Source organism: Micromys minutus, assembly GCF_963924665.1.
Source record: "Micromys minutus genome assembly, chromosome: 1".
In the NCBI taxonomy this organism is placed as follows: Eukaryota; Metazoa; Chordata; class Mammalia; order Rodentia; family Muridae; genus Micromys; species Micromys minutus.
In genome coordinates, this window is record NC_137969.1 from 249,912,550 (window position 1) to 249,931,692 (window position 19,143).

The 19,143-nt window shown below is 52.2% G+C and overlaps 1 protein-coding gene across 5 annotated transcripts in view; it reads right to left on the bottom strand.

Annotated features, from left to right (window-relative positions):
* Positions 1-264: 264 nt before the first annotated feature.
* The window catches only part of BCL11B (BCL11 transcription factor B), a gene marked incomplete at both ends in the record, with an annotated part of 85,688 nt that continues 66,809 nt past the window's right edge, over positions 265-19,143 (bottom strand). For all 5 annotated transcript variants that reach the window (XM_080908100.1, XM_080908099.1, XM_080908097.1 and 2 more), the window contains one exon: positions 265-2,279. In XM_080908100.1, coding sequence (XP_080764226.1) covers positions 265-2,279 — 2,015 coding nt within the window. The remainder of the gene's footprint in view (positions 2,280-19,143) is intronic.

The window sequence follows — 19,143 nt, forward strand, 5'->3', positions numbered from 1 at the left end:
ATGCCAAAAAAATTACAAAACCCAATAAATACAGAAATTATTGCACAGTTAAAAGGCTCCACAAAAAAATTTTTTTTTTAATTTTTACTGCCTTAATCAACCCTCAGGTTTCCATAGGACTTCGCAGACACAGGTTAGGTTGGACTGCCGCCTCCCTGAGCCCCGGGGATGCAGAGGCCAGTCCGGTCACCGGGTCCCGTTGGCGAAGGTTGGCGATGGCCACGCTGTACAGACGCACGCACGCAGTGTCCCCCGCGTACACGCTTAGCTCCTCTCGGCCTGCTCGATTTTGACATCATTAGTCAGCAAGTGTTCCCCGTGCCACTTTTTCATGTGTTTCTCCAGGGTACTGTAGACACTGAAGGGCATCTGGCAGATGTCGCAGCGGTACACCTCCTTGCCGATCTGCCCGTGCGTCTTCATGTGGCGCGTGAGCTTGCTGCTCTGCGCGCATGCGTAGTTGCACAGCTCGCACTTGTAAGGCCGCTCGCCGGTGTGGCTCCTCCGGTGCACCGTCAGGTTGCTACAGTTCTTGAAGACCTTGCCGCAGTATTCGCACGTGTCGCTGCGACGGCCCTCCTTGGAGCTTGGCCGCCCAGGACCCGGGCCACCCAGGTGAGGCGTGCTGCCCCCGCTCGCTGTGCCACTGCGCCCCGACAGCCCGCCGTCCAGCAGGTCCCCCGGTGGCGTGGAGAAGCGCAGGCTGCCGTTCTCTGAGGAATGTTCCGACGACGTGGCGAAAGGCGACTGGCGCGCATCCGTGAAGCCCAGGAACGGGTCCTTCATGAAGTGGCGTGACGCTGCGTAGCCCACGAGCCACTGCGAGTACACGTTCTCAGATGGGATGAGGGCGGCGGGTGGCAGCTCCAGGTCCTTCTCCACCTTGATTCGCTTGGCCGCGTGCAGCGCAGGACCACCGAGCCCCGGGCTGGGCAGCGGTGCTGGCTTGCGCGGGAAGAGCGCTGGGAAGGGCTCTGCGCCTGGCGCGAAGGCCCCGCCACGACCGTTCACTGCGCCCGGTGCACCCGCGTCCCCGCAGCCACCAGCTCCGTTGTCACCCGCGTCGCCTGCACGCTTCAGGAAGGCGCCTCGCTTCTCCCCATACTGCGGGAGCGCGCCCAGCCCTGCGTCCTCCATCACCTTGCCCAGTGCCAGTGCCTTCTCATCCGCCAGAGCTGCAGCTGCAGCCCCCGCGCCCGGCACCCCTGGTGGCACGCCACCCCCATTCTCGCGGCCACGGCCCAGTTCTGAGTCCATGCTGAAGCTCGACTCGGGCCGGCTCTCGTTCTCCAGCAGCAGCTCCTCTTCTTCCTCCTCCTCATCCTCGTCGTCCTCAGGCTCGGGGCCCAGAGATGGGTCACTCTCATGGTGGCGGAAGTCGCCATCGGCTGCTTTGAGGTCGCCTGGCAGCTCGCTGGTGCCGGGCTCGGGGGAGCTGGCGGCCGAGAGCCCATCGTCTGAGCGGCCAGCCAGCGAGCCGGCCTTGTGCATGTGCGTCTTCATGTGGCGCTTGAGCTTGCTCGCCTGCGAGCACGCGTGGTCGCACAGCTGACACTTGTAGGGCTTCTCGCCCGTGTGGCTGCGCCGGTGCACGATGAGATTGCTCTGGAATTTGAAGGTCTTGCCGCAGAACTCACAGGACTTGCTCTTGGCTGGCGGCTGCGGTGGCGGCGTGCCCGTGGGCATGGGTGGCAGCGGTGGCGTGCTGAGGAACGGGGACTTGGGGCTGGGCTGGAAAGGGTTCAGCAGTCGGTGCATAGGGTTGCCACGGCCTGGGGACACAGGCGGCGGCGTGGAGCTGTTGCCCGCCAGTTCTCGAAGCCGCCGGGAGAAGTCCATGGCGGGAGAGTCTATGGCCATGGGGTTCAGGCGCATGACTCGGTCGAAGGCACTGGGGTGCTGGGCCACGAGCCCCATCTCCTCTGCACTGAGGCGGTGTGGGTCCAAGTGATGGCGTGGCGGTGGGCTGAAGAGCGGTGGCGTACCGGGCAGGCGGCCCTCTCCGAAGCCCGGGTGGTCCCGCAGGATGGGGCCCGTCATGCGCAGCAGGTTGAAAGGATTGCTGTCCCCCAAGAAATTCATGAGTGGGGACTGTGCCACGGCCTCCGGCCCGAGCGGCGGCGGGATGGTGAGCCTGGGAGTGAGCGAGGTGCTGGCCGGCCCGGGCTCCAGGTAGATGCGGAAGCCATGTGTGTTCTGCGCATGCTGCAGCAGGAACCAGGCGCTGTTGAAGGGCTGCTTGCATGTTGTGCAAATGTAGCTGGAAGGCTCATCTTTACCTGGGGAAACATGAAGAAAAAGGCAGAGGGTGAGCAGCTGCGGGGGGATCTGGGGTGGCCACGGGAGCGGTCAGGCCTCGCTGCGTGTGTCCACCCAGAAGTCAGAGAAAGCAAGATCTACGAGCATGCCCAGGGAATCCTTGGAGTCACTTGTGCAGCCGGAAAGGTAGACAAGCCCCGCTCGACTTCCCAGATAGCAAGGGACAATGGAATCTATGAGCAGGCTCCAGGTCACCTGGGAGTGGCTTGCATTTAATAGGCCTGATGTCCCCTGGAAGTGTTCTTATTTTCATCATTTTGGGGACCGGAAGGGAGAGAGTGACAATGGCTATGTTGTGTAAGAGACAGGGTAATAAGCTTCATCCCCACAACATGTAGTCCAGGGTTTTTGACTCAGTCACTGCTGACATGTAGACCCCACCCTCATAATTCATTGCTGGAGTAAGAAGGGGGTGTAGGGCCTCCACATAGTCGAGGCCAATATCCCCACCCTCCAGTGGTGTAGACAGAAAAGTATGCTCGTCATAAAATGTCTCCTCGGGATAAAAATCACTCCACCACATCCTCCCCTTGGGAACGACTAACTCTGTTGCTTTGCAAACTGAAAAAGAAAAAAACAAAAACAAAAAAACAAAAACAAAACCAAGTAACGGAAATTGCTCCGAGGTTCCATTGTGGAATGCCTGCCTAGCATGGATGAGGACCCAAGTTCAATTCGCAGGAATGCTAGAAACGGACATTCAGATAGCACTATAATACCATGTCTCCGCTTGAGATTTTAGCCACAGGAAATTCCTGTTTCCTGGGCCAGCATTGTGCCCAGGAAACCTGTCCAGTCGAAACCCAGAACAAGACTGGCACAGTGCAAAAGCCTGCTACCCACCCTGAGCTAAGGCCTCATACACCCACAGCGTGGGAATCAGCTCCCCAGCCCCCAAGCAGGGCAGGGGGTGGAAGACGGGACCCCAGCCTAAAAGAGCGGTTTGGTATCTTCTGCCAGAAAACAAAGGGACAAGAGGCGGTCACTGAATGTGACAGCAGTCAAGATGAGCAGCCACACGTGTTGATTTGTCACAACTGGCTCGGGTGACATCAGTAATAAATTGTGGTGGACACTGGTGGCCCTGAGCCAAAATACCACGTATTTGTCAGTCAATCAGGGCGGTGGAAAGATGGAAGCTGAATCTCTTGTCTGGAGCTGTTGACCTGGACGTGAGGCCACATGCCGCTTGCCAGAAGCTTCCTAATGCTTTAGAGGAGCAAGACAGGCACAGACAGGCCTGTCTGCCACCAGCAGATGTGGCATCTCTGAAGCAGTAAGAACATGGTTCTCACTTCAGGCCTGGCACACAGTATGGCAGCCTCAGTCTTGAGAAACCCCTCTCTTCTGTCTTTAACTTGCTTCTATCAAACCGATAATCAAAACTGACACCAAGTCGGTAAGCTTCAAAGTCCCCGGCAAAGCCAAGCATGCACGTTGTAGCCGTAGCCCACCATGGGCAGGGCTGTGGAAACGGACCTGAAAAGCTGCCACCTTTGCTGAGCCATCAGCCTAACCTGGGACTTCTACAATCCCCAATAGACAGCATCCCCACTTCCCGACAGCTGATGACACTTCATGGGAGGTTGTATGTATGTTCTGAAGGCCACCTCAGGCCCTGTTTCCAGGGTGCAACTCTCTAAGTAAGGTTTCCCAGCCAGCCAGGACCCACAGAAAAGTACCGTGTCAGCGTAAGGCAACATTGGGACTCTCTTGGACCATCACACCAGCAGGCCCAGGGCAAGCAGCTCTGGGATCCGAGGCATGCTTTTGCAAGCCAGGAATTTTCCCACCATTCCCCAATACTGTGTCTGTGGGTTTGATGTAGAGGGGAGTAAAGCAGAGAAGGACGAACACCAAAGAACTCTGAAAGTCCAGCCTCATTCCGCTGTACATGTGCGTTCATGTGTGCAGGCATGTGTGTATACATGCCTGAGGAAAACTTCCCGTGTCATTTCCCATCGGACATCATCTTCTCTTTTTTGAGGGAGGGTCTCTCACTGGGACCTGGGGCTCCCAGACTGGACACTGTGTCCTGGAGATCCATCCTCTCCCACCTCCCCCACACTGAAAATAAAAGTGAATGACCACCACCCCTTGTTTCTCATGTGCATTCTAGGGATTAAGCTCGGGTACGGAGAGCCTTACTCTATTCTTTAAACTGCCACAAGAGCGCTGAGGGTACAGCTCAATGGAACAGTGCTTGCCTAGCCTATACGAGGCCCTTGGTGCAATCGTCCACACCAGACCTTCCAGCAAAACAAACAACAGTTTGGAAAAACAGGCTGTGGTTCTCTCCGGCTGTCCCAGCCTGTCTGGATGGGTCTGTGTCGGGCAACGAGATTCCTAAGGAGAACCTTCGATCCTAGCCTGGTTTCACAAGGCCTGGGTAGCCACAGTGCTTGTGATTAGAAGACCGTTGGGTTTCTACAAAGATCTGATCGCTCCATATTCAGCTTATTGGCTAATGTGCTTGGGGAACAGAGTGGCTCGCCCCCAGATAATTCACACAGAGCTGGCCAGAAGACAGAAGACTCTTCCTCTTCCTCACGCCGAGTGTGTGTGTGTGTGTGCACGCATGTGCGTGCGCGCACACGAGCTAAGAAGGTAAAAGGACAAGTCCCTTTCAGACACATTGGAGCTACTAACACAAATGGAGTATCATGTCCTAGGAGGCCACATATCAAATGAAAGGGTATTTCTTCTGTGCCCTTCTCTTGGCCCCAGCCACTCTAAGTAATGGATTTATGGTACGTGGCTGCTGAGATCTGGGGTGTGAAGTTGGGGCCCATCTCTTCTTAGCATCTCCGTTTCCTTGAGTAGATCTGAAGTCCTTCCTGTCTCTTTCTCTGGTGGCCACACGTTTTTCTAGACTGTTCTATCCAGCAAATACAGAAGTCCAGAGCGGACTACGTAACTAGGTAGCCAAAATAACTGATTCAACTGATCCGGTGTTTTAGAAAAGCAGAGAGAAGGACACACATGTTCTAAAGTGCATGTTCTAGAATCTAGATGCCACCACCTTCATAGTTAGATTTCAGGGCCACTTGTCACCGCAGGGTGACAGCTAACTTTATCAGATCCCCTAAGTGTCCCTCTACAGAACTCTAGGAGTCCCTCACTGTAGGCAGCAGCCTCCTCCAGTACCTGACAGAAAGTAAAAACATCTCCCAGCCCTTGAAGGCCCTCCCTAGACACCTCTCTTTCCAGCCACCCCCATCTTTTTTAAAATAAAATGTTCATTTACATATGACGACCTCATGGCTCTCTCTTGCCTACAAATAGCCCTGAGCATGGGGTTGCTCACTTTTAAGAGCTGACAATGTCAGAGAGTCTTTGACGAGCCACTTGGAACATCTTTCTATTCAGGAACTGAATAAATGTTTTATAGAGATAGCACGCTTTTAGATGAGAAGAGCCGTAGACAGCAGGTTGCTTCTGACTCAGGGCTGGCTGGCCTTAGCTCATCCCAAACTCTTCCTTACTGCCTCAAACTCAGTTACCTGCACACAGGTATTCCGGGGGATGTCCTGCAAGTAGGTGGTGGCCGCTTTGCTAATGGTTAGGACAGGGTCCACTGGCCTCACCAGTGGCTGCTCCTAATGGCGCTAACTGCTGGGTCCAGATGGCTTCAGAAGCACCAATCCTGGCCTACAGACCTAGAAATGTCAGCTGTGTTTGTCTCACTAGATCACACCGGGCAGCTCAGAATCCAGGGCCCTGCCGTGCCCTTCCTTGCTTCCCTCCCTCCTTATTTTCATAGATCTTTAGAGCACTCAATGAGCCTTCTTTGTTCTTCCAGTATGTTGTCTGAAGATTTCAAATGCAGAATCCCCCCCCCCCCATGTCTTCTGACAAGAGCCCGTACACATAGAAGCATCACTAAACACTTGAGCCTCACTCACTAAAGGGTGTAGCCAAACATGAGATGTCACCTCTCTGAGCTTTGTTTCCTACTCGGCCTGGGGGCAGTGAGGTCCTGCCTCTATAAACTGCTCACTGATGCACAGATGTGGCGGCAGGCATGTACACTATGAGCTTGTCACCCATCCTTGTTCGTGGCTATGCGTGTTTCAGGGATGCCTTTTGCTTTAAGGCCCTGTACGAATCATAATGTAACTTGACTCAAAGGCAGCAAATGTTGAAAGGCACTTCTGATCAAACAGGGAAACTGGCGTGGACCTCCCAGGCTCCTCGGTAAGCCACAAAGCACAGCACAACTCCCTCAGCGGCGGCATTATGGCTGCCCCAGCTCACGGCACCCTTGTTCACTAACGCCTTTGAGGGAAGCCAAGTAAGGATCACGGTCATGCAGTGTAGAGAATCACCCGCTACCTTCACCCCTGCCACCTTCCCGGGCCCCATACAGGATCCTGGTGGCCTCTCTGAACACACCTGCCGACCCCAGGGTCTGCTACCATTTCTGGCATCTTACAGAGCCAGAAAGCATACTGGGTGGCATATGCAACTTGGGGGACCTAGTGAAAGGACCATGTGGCAGTGAGGTGGCTGAACCTTGGATAGGAATTGGTACCCCTGGGTATCTCAACAGTGATCCTCCAAACAGAAGGCCGGTCTTGCTTCGTCAATCAAACCACACCCCAACACACACACACACACACACACACACACACACACACACACACACACACACACACACTACAACTGCTGTCTTCACAGTTCCATAATGGCAGCCAGTATAACCATTATTCAGGTGACAAGTAGATCTCATGTTCATTTAAAAATTGCCCCCTTCCCTACGGGGTGGAGAGGTATCTCGGTGGTTGAGACTGGTTGCTTTTTCATAGGACCCTGGTTCAATTCCCAGTATCCATACGGCAGTCCATAGCTATCTGTAACTCCAGTTCCGGGGCACCTATTACCTTCTGGATTCTGTGGGCACTGCACGCACATACCACAAAGACATACAGGCAGGCGAAAGACCCATACACACAAAATAAAATAAAAATTAACCTAAAGACAAAATAAAATTAAACCACCCGCCACCCCCCACCAGCTAGAAGTGTATTCCAGTGTTCCAATGGCAGAGAACTTACCAACCCCCCCGTATCTCCTAGTACCCCCCAAAAAAAATAAAGTAAAAAATAAAACCATCTTTCACAATGTCACAGGAAAAAAAAAAAAACTGTCAGTTGGGCTCCTTGAGTGTTTCTAGTCATGCACAAATCCATAAGCATCAAGCATCCCGCTGGCTCCCAATTCATTCACTCAGCCCTGAGAGGAGGCAGAAAGTCGTGCTGAGGAACAGAGGTAGCAACAGACAGTAGGAAATCTCTACCGTGAGCTGGGGTGAGCTAAGTCCACCACAGGCCTCATGCAACACTCCCACGGCTCAGAAAGTGCAACTGCCATCAGTTCCATTTTACAGATGAGGAAACTGAGGGCTGGGAGAGACGAGGAGATCTGCCTGATGTCCCCCGACAGCTGGCAAGTGGCGGTGTCTTAAGAGAAGTGTCTGAAGCTCAAGGGCCTAGGATGGAGGTAGGCATGTGTGTGCCTTGGTGTTTTACCTTTCATCTCAGCATGAACAAAACAAACCAAGAAGAGTTTGGCTAGAACTGTGGTACCGGAATCCATGCTGGCTTGCTCATGATCCACAGAAGGATGTGATAGCGTGGTGGTTCTCACAGGGGCTGTGTAGCCTACATGGCAATTTCTGAACAGAGGTTGTCCTCTGGCCTCTAACACAAGCACCTCTACCCCACCACACACACACACACACACACACACACACACACACACACACACACACACGAGCACAGGGTATGCTGAGGGGAAAGTTAGGGTGCTAACTGAAGATCCAAGGGCTTAGCCACATTGGGGATTAGAATCCGCATTACACCGACTTCTGTCCTACACCCCCATAACTGCACACCCTGAAGGAATTGCAAGCCAGACTGACTGGCCTTGGACTATCTGTTCAGACTCCATCTTGTGGCCAATTCCAAGCTTATCTTGTCAATTACTGGGACTGCAGCCCCCATGGTGGTGAAGATCGTGGGGTGTGCTTTAATGTCTCTGCCCTGTGGCCCTGCAGCTCGATGTAGCCTGGGCCATTTCCTCAGCTTTGGCAAGCAGAGACTTCTGTCCCCTTTAGGCTCGACACTACAGTCCAGTTGCTGGACATCAAAAGAAGCCCAGGCTTCTCCCTAGGAAGGGGGAGGCCTTCCTGGGTTGGTTGTTGTGGTAACTTGCCCAAGAGGGGGTCCCCTATCCTCCGCTTCCTGAATACACAGCAGGTGGCTCAGGACACACAAAACCTATACCCTGCCAACATTTCCCATGGCATGTTCTGCAGGTTTCATAGAATAGCTGTCTCCTTCTCCCTGTCTGAGCTTCCACACTCTGTCATGCCCTATTAACGCTGGACACCTGACTGGGTCACCATTCTCTGACCTTGGTCTTGTTATCTCGGAGCCACGTGAGGAAGAGCGTTTTTCCATACTTATTTTTTTTTTAAGATTTATTTATTTTATGAATGCGAATACACTGTCACTGTCCTCAGACACACACCAGAAGAGGGCATCGGACCCATTACAGATGGTTGTGAGCCACCATGTGGTTGCTGGGAATCGAACTCGGGACCTCTGGAAGAACAGCCAGTGTTTTTTTTAACCACTGAGCTGTCTCTCCAGCCCTCCAGACTTCTTAGGAAAAGGAAATCTCATCACGGGTGAGTGGGCCCCACAATCCCCGCAGCTTGTTAACTAGAAAAGACAGGATTCACACTCAGACCTGCCAGATCTGGCTCATTTTGTGTTCTTACTCACAGCTAACTCCCTCTGTCACAAAAGAAGTGCTGGCCCTGGCACTCGCCCGAGGGGGCTTGGACCAAGCAATGTGAAGTCTTTCTACCTGTGCCTATGAACACCAGGAAGCTGGACAGGCAGAGAAGCCAGGTAGTCAGGTTCAAGTACAGGAAATGGTGGAGCGCATTGGTGGACACCGAGAAAATCTCATTGTCTTCCCCTGTATGGGACCAGCTCCGCTTAGATGACCACGTGGTTTCATCTACCAGGTGTTAACTCACCCTGGGAGCAAAAACTCTGTACTAACCGCCTTCACCACAGTGGCAAACCAGCTGCCATAATCCCCTCAACAGTCTTACTGGAAATGTCAGTGAGGGTTTCTTCCCTCCCCTCCAGGAGGCCACAGGTTGGGGTGTGGGCATGGTGTCCAGTTTGGCATTAGACCCAAATAGACTGATGGACTTCAGAAATACCAAGGGAAGGGGCAGAAAGATTAGGGGTGGGACTGAAGGCTATAATCAAGCCAAATAAGAAAACTCCAGAGGTGCCGAGGTGAGAAGAAAGACAGGCCTACGAGGCAGAGGTAGGCCCACAAGGCAGAGACAGGCCCACAAGGCAGAGACAGGCTTGCAAGGCCTACCTAGATGCAGGGCATGTAGCCACAATGGAAGACACAGCTCTGCCTGCTGCAGAATGAGGAAGCAGAAGATGCCACAGCTACCACACAGAATCCAGAAGCGTTGCATTCCAAAGCTTTGGATGAAGGGCTGGCCCTGCCCACCCCACTCAGTCTCCCAAACCAAACTAAACTAAACGCTAAGAATCAGTCTGTTCCCAGGAGTTCTCTCTCCAAGGTCACACACCATGTCTGGAAAGGAACACTGTTCCTTCATGCAGATGTTTCCAGCAACTTCCCAGTACCCTTTATCCTGTTTGGCCACCGGCCTCTCTCTGTCTACACTCCACAGACTTGTAAAGCACTGTGAGTCAGGACCACTGAGCATCAGGAGACGGGAGAGGCTGCTTTTACGGAGCCTACAGTCCAGCAAGACACTGGCGATCACGTGACTTCCAACAAGGGTTCAAGCATCTGGTCCATAAAGAAAGGTGAGTCCTGACAACTTGGGAGAAGCCCTAGGAAAGGCCCTCCGAGAACACCCTAATGCTGACTGCAGAAGGGAGAGAAAGGACAGGCTACTGGAGGAAAGGAAGTACCCAAAGCATGGAAAGGGGACCCTGGACGCAGAGGGGAAACCCTGGAGGCGTAACATGTTTGGAGCCTACCTGAAGAAGGACCAAAAATGTGTGGAAAAGAAAATAACTTCTCCAGATATTAAAAAAAAATTCCAATTTCTAAAAGAGAAAGATAAAAAAAACGTTCAAGCCCATACTCAAGGCCCATTCAAGACAAGAACCGTTTTGTCTAGCAAAATCTCACTACAGTGAAGGATGCAGGTCCCTTGGACAGTTTCCAACTGAATGATGCCTGTCAGCACCACCACCATCACCATCACCACCAACACCACCATCACCACCAACATCACCATCACCACCAACATCACCACTATCACCATCACCACCACCACCACTATCACCATCACCACCATCACCATCATCACCACCACACCACCATCATCACCATCACCACCACCACCATCACCATCACCACCAACATCACCATCACCATCACCACTCTCCCAAATGTGGAAAGGAAAATGAGAACAAACGCCAATCCAGTCCATGGAGACCTGTAATATAGGAGGTGGCCTTCCCTCATCTCTCAAGCAGGTCGGTTATCACGGTTAACCTTTCATTTGACATCTGAGAACCGCAAGAGACCCGTGAACCCTTCAGGACCAGGGTGGAGTAGGTAAAGTGGAAGAGAAGTTCAGCTGTGGGCACCATGCACCCCACAGGTCCTCCAAACAGTCTTCCTTTCAACCGTTCAACTTTGTGGTCAGACCAGGTGTGCAAGGTCAGGCTGGGACAAATAGCCACGGAGCTCCGGAACAGAAACATTGCTGACCGAGAGACTGATCCCAGTACAGTGGAAACAAAGGTGTTTGTCACTGATGTGGAGAGTGGGGAAGGACAGGGCAAAGGGCACAGGTGATCTTACAAATGACAGTTCCCCTAGAGCACCTACAACAACTACAGTTGGTCACCCTCAGCACCCTGGCCTCCCATGAAATCTTTAAGTTCATGGGAGTTAGTCCACCTAAGGTCTCCGCTTAGCCAGATCCCTTGAAATCTGTGAATCGCAGGCCTCTCCGAGCCGCACCCACACTTCTCCAGTGGGTTTTTCTTTATGTGTGTGGGTATGTGTGGACAAGTGTGTAGTGCTGAGGTAATCGAAGCCTGTTTGTAAGGAGGCTGGAGGAAAACCCACCATGCTGTTTCTCGGAGTGGGGGTGCATCCATCTTGGATTTGGTTTGGTTTGTTTTGAGACAGGGCCTCTCACTGGCCCTAGGGTTTACTAAACAGGCTGGACTGGCTGGCTAGAGCATCCCAGGGACCGCCTGTCTCGGCCTCCTCGGCCCTGAGAAGACAGGCTCATGCCACTGTGCAATTTTGTTTTTATTTGTTCGTTTTTACGTAGGTCCTAGACTTCACCAACTGTGCAGTCTCCCCAGCCCCCCTCGAGATCTGAGATGCCGATGATCAAAGTCACCTGAGCCGTTCGGTCATTTTGTGCCTCCCACACACCCACCCACCCAGCGTGCGGATTTTCAAGAACTCTGGAGCAGGAGTTGTACAGAGAATATGCCAGAAACAAGTAAGCCATACTTATCACTTAATGGCCAAAATGCAGTGACTTAAGGAAGCAAATAGAAAAGGCAGAGAGCTCCTGCAGGTGTATGGGAGCCTCCACATCTGCGCCCCGTCCTCTCACACGGCAAGCGAACCTCCCTCCATGTGGCTTTCTATCCTCCTAGGAGACACAGAATGTCTCACGTGTTACTGCTTCCTCCCCAGGAAACTCTATCCTTCTTTCCTTCCCTTAAATCCGCAAAAAAATCTCCACTTTCTACCCCAAGAAGTATGGCCGGGGCAGTAAATCTCATTTTAATGGAGTGTACGTTTAGCTGTGAGGAGGTAATTGGCGTTATGGAGAGCCTCAACGCCGAGTTATATAGGTTAGCTAATGCAGAGGGGACTCATTACCAACACACTACAAACAAGTCGTAATATATGTATATTGTTCTGAGTGGTGTTACAGCGAAAGTGTTCCGGTCCACGGGGATTGATAAAGCGCGAGAAAACAGCAGATACGCACTTGTAAATTTGTCTCATTTGTCTCTGAAGTTAAAGGTTATTCCCTTGTTCTGAATTTGTAATAAAAACATGCTAGCCCAGGGTTTGTGGAGAATGTTTGAATATTTAAATTGTGTATAATGATAGGCAATTATAGGGTAAAAACTGGACCTTGTGAATGGGGGGACACCGTGTGAATCAGAGTGCTCCCCCACAATCTGCCCCCCGCCCCCGCCGCCACGACTTTTTTATCTTTAATGCATTTTGCGAGTACTGCCGATCCCCTCTCCCAAGGGTTGAAGTACACAGTCCACAGCCACTGAGCAGGGACCAGCTAGACTTGGGTCTGCGTGAATAGGTGCCCCCCCCCCCCCCGTTCTCTGGTTTTGCTTCCTTCGGTATGCAGTGTCTGTCTAACCCCAGATGGAAGCCGAGGCACACGGCTCTTCTCAGAGTTGGTGTCAGTGCCACTGTGGCCAAGGGGGATGACAGGCTGGGTGTGAAGAGGACTTACAGAGGACAGGACGAATTTCCTCTACCCCCCCTTCCGCCATATTCCCTTTCCACAGGAGGGGTTGGCAGAGAGCCCCAGCTGTGCCCACAGCCAGGGGGGGGGACAGGACGGGGATGGCGATGTGTCTCTTTGCTGCAGCCTAGGTGCCCACCTGGTCCCGGCTGCCAGTCTACCCAGGTTAACCAACTACAGTTAAGAGTAACTCTAGCCAGCTCGTCACGGAGCACAAAAGTCATCAGCCGGCGACTGCTCTTTTTCTGTGCCACAATTAAGACGAATCAATACGACGTGCCACAAATGGTATTTTACTCTCAATAAGAACTGGAGCTGAGTTTATTCAGAATATTTTAGCGCTTCCCCGGGGGATTTTGGGCCGACGCAGATGGCAAATAAAGTAGTCAGCCTAGGGCTACAGCACATTATGGTAATTCTGATGTCAGATGTACTTTAATATACAGCTCTATTTAATCACCCCATTATTTCACATTTCCATATGAAAAACCTGCGGCTCCTGTGCACTGCCTTCTCTCTGCCTCCGTGCCAAGCTTCCTCCAGCCCTCTGCCGGCAGCCGGGCTGTGGTCATCCTCACCAGGCACTGCCCTACAAGCACTGGAGTTTCCCGGTGCCCAGATGAGCCGTTAAAAATCAGAGGACTCAGATGCAACATCACTACCGTGGAAGACAGAAGTTAAACGCACGCTTGGATAAAAAAAAAAACAAAAAACAAAAAAAAAACTACAACAAAAAACAAACAAACTAACAAAAAACAAATCAAGGGATGTGGAAGTGACACCTCCCACCCACAGACACACACAGACACACACACACACACACACAGGGACACAGGCACTAAAAAGGAAAGAAATTTATGTCACACAGTGATTACAGCTATGCTTACAACATATCCTCCTCCAAACACTAATGGCCCCAGTATGGTTGCTAGGTAGCCAGGCATCTATGTCCAGCCATGGCCTGTGACCCACACCAGCTGTGCCCACTGGTCCTCCTAGCATCCTATCCACCCCCCTAGGACAGGAGAAAATTCACACAGGCAGCCAGGAGGGCTGGCCCAGTGACAAAGGAGGAGAAGGTTGGAAAGGGGAGGGGCTGTGGAATCACAGCCAGGAACCATAGGTCTGAGGCCAGAAGGTCCCTAGACCTGGATGCTGTATCAGAGAACCGGAAACCATAAAGCCCAGATCCTGGGGCATGTGGGGGTCCTGTGGATTCCACATGTCTGCAGAGCCTCGGGCTGGCTGGCCGGGCCAGCTGGCTGAGAGCAGCTAGTGGAAGCCAGAGTTTTGGCTGGGACCAGGAAATCACTTTTAGGTAGTCACGTTGTTTTCCAGAGGAACTGGGCACAAAACCCACTGACCACCCAATTCTACATATCCCGACGATGAACCCCCAGAGGGAGGCAGTGACACCTGGCCCTACCCAAGCCTCACAGCGATGGATCAGTTTAAAGACATAGAACATGGTTCTTAGAAATGGTCACAGTATGGTCATTAAAACAGGCTTTGCCTGGGAGCAGGCTGAATCTGACCCCTAAGAATGGGGAGGGGGCGGGGGGAGTCTCCAAGGAAGGAGGGAAGTAGAGAGGGAAAAGGAAGTGGGGAAGGAGGAAACCAAGCAAGTCCCAGAGAATGTTCTACAGGCCTACTCATCGAGACAACAGGCTCCTTCCTGTCATTCCAGCATGCGGGAGGCAGGAGGGTTACTGCGAGTGAAGGTCAGCCTGGGTTACATAGTAAGTTCTAGGGCGTCCTGGATTAAAGAGATTTTGTTTTGACACCCACTTCCCCCTAAAAAGAAAAAGGACCCTATTCTCCCAGCGTTGTCTTAGGGGCTCAGAATGGGACGACTGCAGAGAAATCCAGCTCGATTATTAACGCCTGGCCCACTGACCACACAAGTTCATGGGCCATGCCAGTGATGGCCAGCTTGCCACCTGGGAACCCTGCTGCCTGCACGGGACACATCAAAGTCACCCTTAAACCAGGGTCACTCATGTTCCGCATTAAAATATGCTTTGGACGTGAAAATCAATCTTGATTTTCAAGGTCTTATAATATTTCTGTCGCTATTTCGCAACACAAAAAATGGATCTCCATATTCTCGGCCCCTTCTCTGCTCTTGGAAAACAGGCTGGACCACTAGTTTTCTATTTCACTCCCCCATCCCCTCCCAGGGGTCATAATCTGGTGATATTTCGATTTTCATGTCTACAAGGAATTGAGGGGGGCTTCAGGCACCTCTTGAGCAAAGGCCTAGGAGACCATGATAAGCAGGCTATTTCTCCAACACAGCAGTGACCCAGCCCCAGGGATGCAGCCCTGTGGCCGAGCCTTCCTGGGCCTTCAGCTTTGATGCTGGTCCCCCCACCTAGCAGAACAAACTGCAGAAGCAGAGAGCAGAGGTGAGGAGGAGAGAGAAGGGAGGGGGGGGGTTGCAACGGGCAGCAGGAGAAGACAGAGCAAACAAGACCGAATCATCTCCCTTTTGGTGACAAAGCTCAGGGCTGGTGGCAACCTTGAGCCGGTAGCCTGAACAGTAAAATTGGGCTGAGATCCTGGCCCTGCCACCAAGCAGGCCTGTGTGCGAGGGACAGCTCCCTTCAGAGCTCAGCCACCACTGGGGCAGGGCGGCATAGCTGCCCTAGATTTGTCAGCTCAGCTGGGAGCCTTGCAGCGGCTGCTTCATGAGACGAAAACCCAAATACGCTTCCTGAAGTCAGTCGGAAAGATAAAAATACAGTTTCTGCTGCGTAGACCACTCTCGCACCCCGGATTACATATGGGGAGGTGGGGGGGTGACCACGCAAGCATAAGAGTTTTGTTTTTTTGTTTTTTTTTTTAAATGATCTAGAGAGATTATATAAAAAGCAGAATTAAAGGGTGCTCACCATCCTGGGCCTTCCAGAGTACGCCGCTTCTGGGCTATTTTTAGAGCAATCACTGAAGTGACTCTTCTTAGTTGTAAAAACACTCCAAATCAGAAAGTCAATTTTTCCTCTATTTGCAGAAGTGAGCTGGCTCCTCTGGACGGAGCACGCGTGTTTTGCTTGGCGCCTGTTCATAAGGCTGTCTTGGCAGCGTTTCCTTGGAGTGAGCACGGTGAACCTGGCTAGCACATACAGTAGCACTTTCATTTGAAGCGCTCCAGCCACGCTTCCCTAATAACAGCCTGGGAACTGCAAAAAAAAAAACCGCCCGTGAGCCCAGCCCTTTAAATGGGGAACAGAGCAGGGCTCTGGGGCTGGCTCACCACAACGGGGACTTAGGTTCAGGCTTTCTGTCCAGAAACAAGGCTCCCGTTAAAAGCGGAAAACAAAACAATACCAGTAAACTTTCTGGTGACAGCCATAACCCAACTCTCATCTTCATCCTGACACACGTGTGTACACACACACACACACACACACACACACACACACACAGGCTCCTTAGAGCATCCTGCTTCCTCGACAGATGCCAGGGTCCCCAGTTGCCTTGGGGTGGACAGACCTGGCTCTCTAGCTTCCTTGCCTTAGCTGAATTTGAATGAGTGAGCTATAGTCTCCTCTGCCACGATGTGACTAATACCTGTGCTGAAGACGTAAGGAAGATACCAGAAGGGCACGGGAGGGGGCTGCATCCGGTCACTGCTCTGCAGACACAGCTCTTGCGCTAACACTACCACAGAGTGAATGACTGACTGTAAGTGAATGAATGAATAAATGAATGAATGAATAGAGTGAGTGAACCAGTCAGGGTAAATACGTGACTGGCCCGAGCCGATGCAGACCAACAAGGCAGGACTAACAGGTCCCATCTCACAACTCCTGGTGAACCTCTTTCTCCACCTCTGGCCTATTTGTCTCACTTGGCCCTGCATCCGGGGGCTGCCATTCAAAGCCGGACTGGAAGGCACAGTTCCCATCCCTCTGCAGCATGGGGAAATGTCGCTCTTTGGGCCTCTTGGAGCTGGCTCGTCACTACCCGCTCTGTTTCACACATTCCCTTTTCTTTCTCTCTCTGTGTTGTTTACAAAGGTTTCATTATGTTTTCAACTAATCAGAAAGGCCCCGCTAATACACAATTAACATGTGATTATAAAAAAAAAATTAAAATAGCTTCCAGAAGAAGGAAACGTAATTAAGTAGAGAATGCTTTTCAATAAGAGCTTGCTTTAACCCATTGTCAGAACACAGTCTCCGTGCGTCCACAATGCCTAGAACAGATGCCAAGGGCAGAATGTTAAAAGCAAGAAGGGGGGAAAAAAAGGACATTATTCTAGGGGAAATAATAACCACCGCTTGGCACAATGCGCCTGGAACTCAGGTTCCGGCAGCAGAGGGGCAACCTCCCCCAACGCACTCACAAGCTGTAAAAACACTTCCCTTCCACAGATGTAAAGTGAATGACTGTGGCCAAGCCCGGGACAATCGGAACAAGTGTCCAGTGTGGAGGGGACAATGGGGCGCACACGGGTCTTAGGGCCCACTGCTAGCAGACGTGCTAGGCCACGGACACGTGGTTAATTGCTGGCATCCCGTGTTCATTCCTGGTGGTTTTCTTTTAAATAGTTTGGGTTGGAATTCCAGAAGGGTTCTGTCTCCCAAGCCAGACTGGATTTGAGCCAACTGTCCAAGAAGCCAGTGGGGCAAGTCATTTCCTTTCTACCCTTCTTCCCCCATCACTTCGAATCTCTCTTCACACCCCCAGGTGCATCCATTTCATTGGTCCTGATGTTGTCAACGCAACTGTAGGCACCAAAGTGCAGGATGTTCTCTGCTCATCCACATGGCCTCAAAGGTACCTGGGAATCAGGCAGTCCCCAGAAGATGGGGTTTTGTGAGAGCTGAGCATACACCTGACCCCATAATGCATCCGGGGCACAGGGCAGTTCTCCCAAACATGGTGGAAAAGAAACAAAAGCCTGCGTGCTCAGGGATCTTTCTCCCTTCTACAGAGGCTCCACCTAGGGCTAGCTGCAGGCTTGACTCTCTAGTTTCCCTGTACTGGTATAGGACAAACTCGTGTGACAGTGGCACCAGGAAGGAGCCTAGGGTGTAGTCAGCACATCATCACCCTATCTCTGCCCTAAGAACCACTTAGAACCCCAGCCCATGTGACCTGTGAAGAATTTGACACCACAGCTCAGTGACCTGGGCAAAGCACCTAACTTCTTAGTCTGCCCCTGGTTGTGAAATTCCTTGTCTATAAAGGAGCCTTAGAGGAGAGAGAGAGAGAGAGAGAGAGAGAGAGAGAGAGAGAGAGAGATTTCCGGGGGCTAGTCCTAGAGGAAGGGATGAAGGCAGCCAGGCCTGAAGGATGTACTCATGAGCTAGCCTTTAACCAAGGGGTGTGTTGTCTTCCGTGGCAAGAGCCCAGGGAGGAAGCTAAGAGCCAGCCGTGAAGATGAGGCACCTCACCACACTCACACGGTAATCCCATCTTACCATGGCTCCCAAGGGGTGGAGCCAATGCACAGAAGTGCAGCATTATTTACGAACCCCACTGACAGGCCTTCTAGTGGGATGGAGTCCCGCCCTTCCCACTCTAGCTGGCCATGGCCCAAAAATCTCTCCCTGGAGGGCACATAAGGAGAAACCTACACTACCTAATGCAAAATGACTTCCAAGGTGGGCGATCTAGCTCTCGGGCCCTGAAGTCCTGCTCCTCCCGTAAAGGGAGCTCTCTGTCTGCCAAAGCGAGTGCAAGAGGATTTGTTCTCTGAGGCGTGCTGAGTGAGCCAGCCCGAGCTCCCTGAATCACACTTATGAGTCCTGCTCAGCAAACCAACCATAGGCACCAACAGCGTCCGCTCTGACCCACAGCTTAGTCCATAGGAAGAAGGGGAAAGGCCTTCAATGGCTCCCCAACATGCCCCTGACTTCCTCTGTGGTATACTTTACCAAACTTCTGTCTCCCACTGTTGACAGAACTCAGAGGAAGAAGGAGTACTCCCAGCATCCTCACCTGTCCTGCTCTACCCAGGGACACTTCTCTGGGCTTAACACCCTCAATATTCAGCCCCCGTCCTGAGGCTTGCTGAGCAGTTCAGAGTTCCTTTAGCAAACCTACCTGAGGTTCAGCCCTGTATATTCCAGTCTGGGAGTGGAAAGCTCCAAGACATAGGGCAACCTTTCAGAGACCACAATGTTCCCCCACCCCCACCCCAGGAGCTCTGCCACAGGAACACAACGCAAACAATATTGCTCTCTCTGCACCCCCACCCCCAGTCAGACTGGTCTCTCACAGGCAGGAGCCTGCCCCACTCATCCCTGAAATCCTATCAG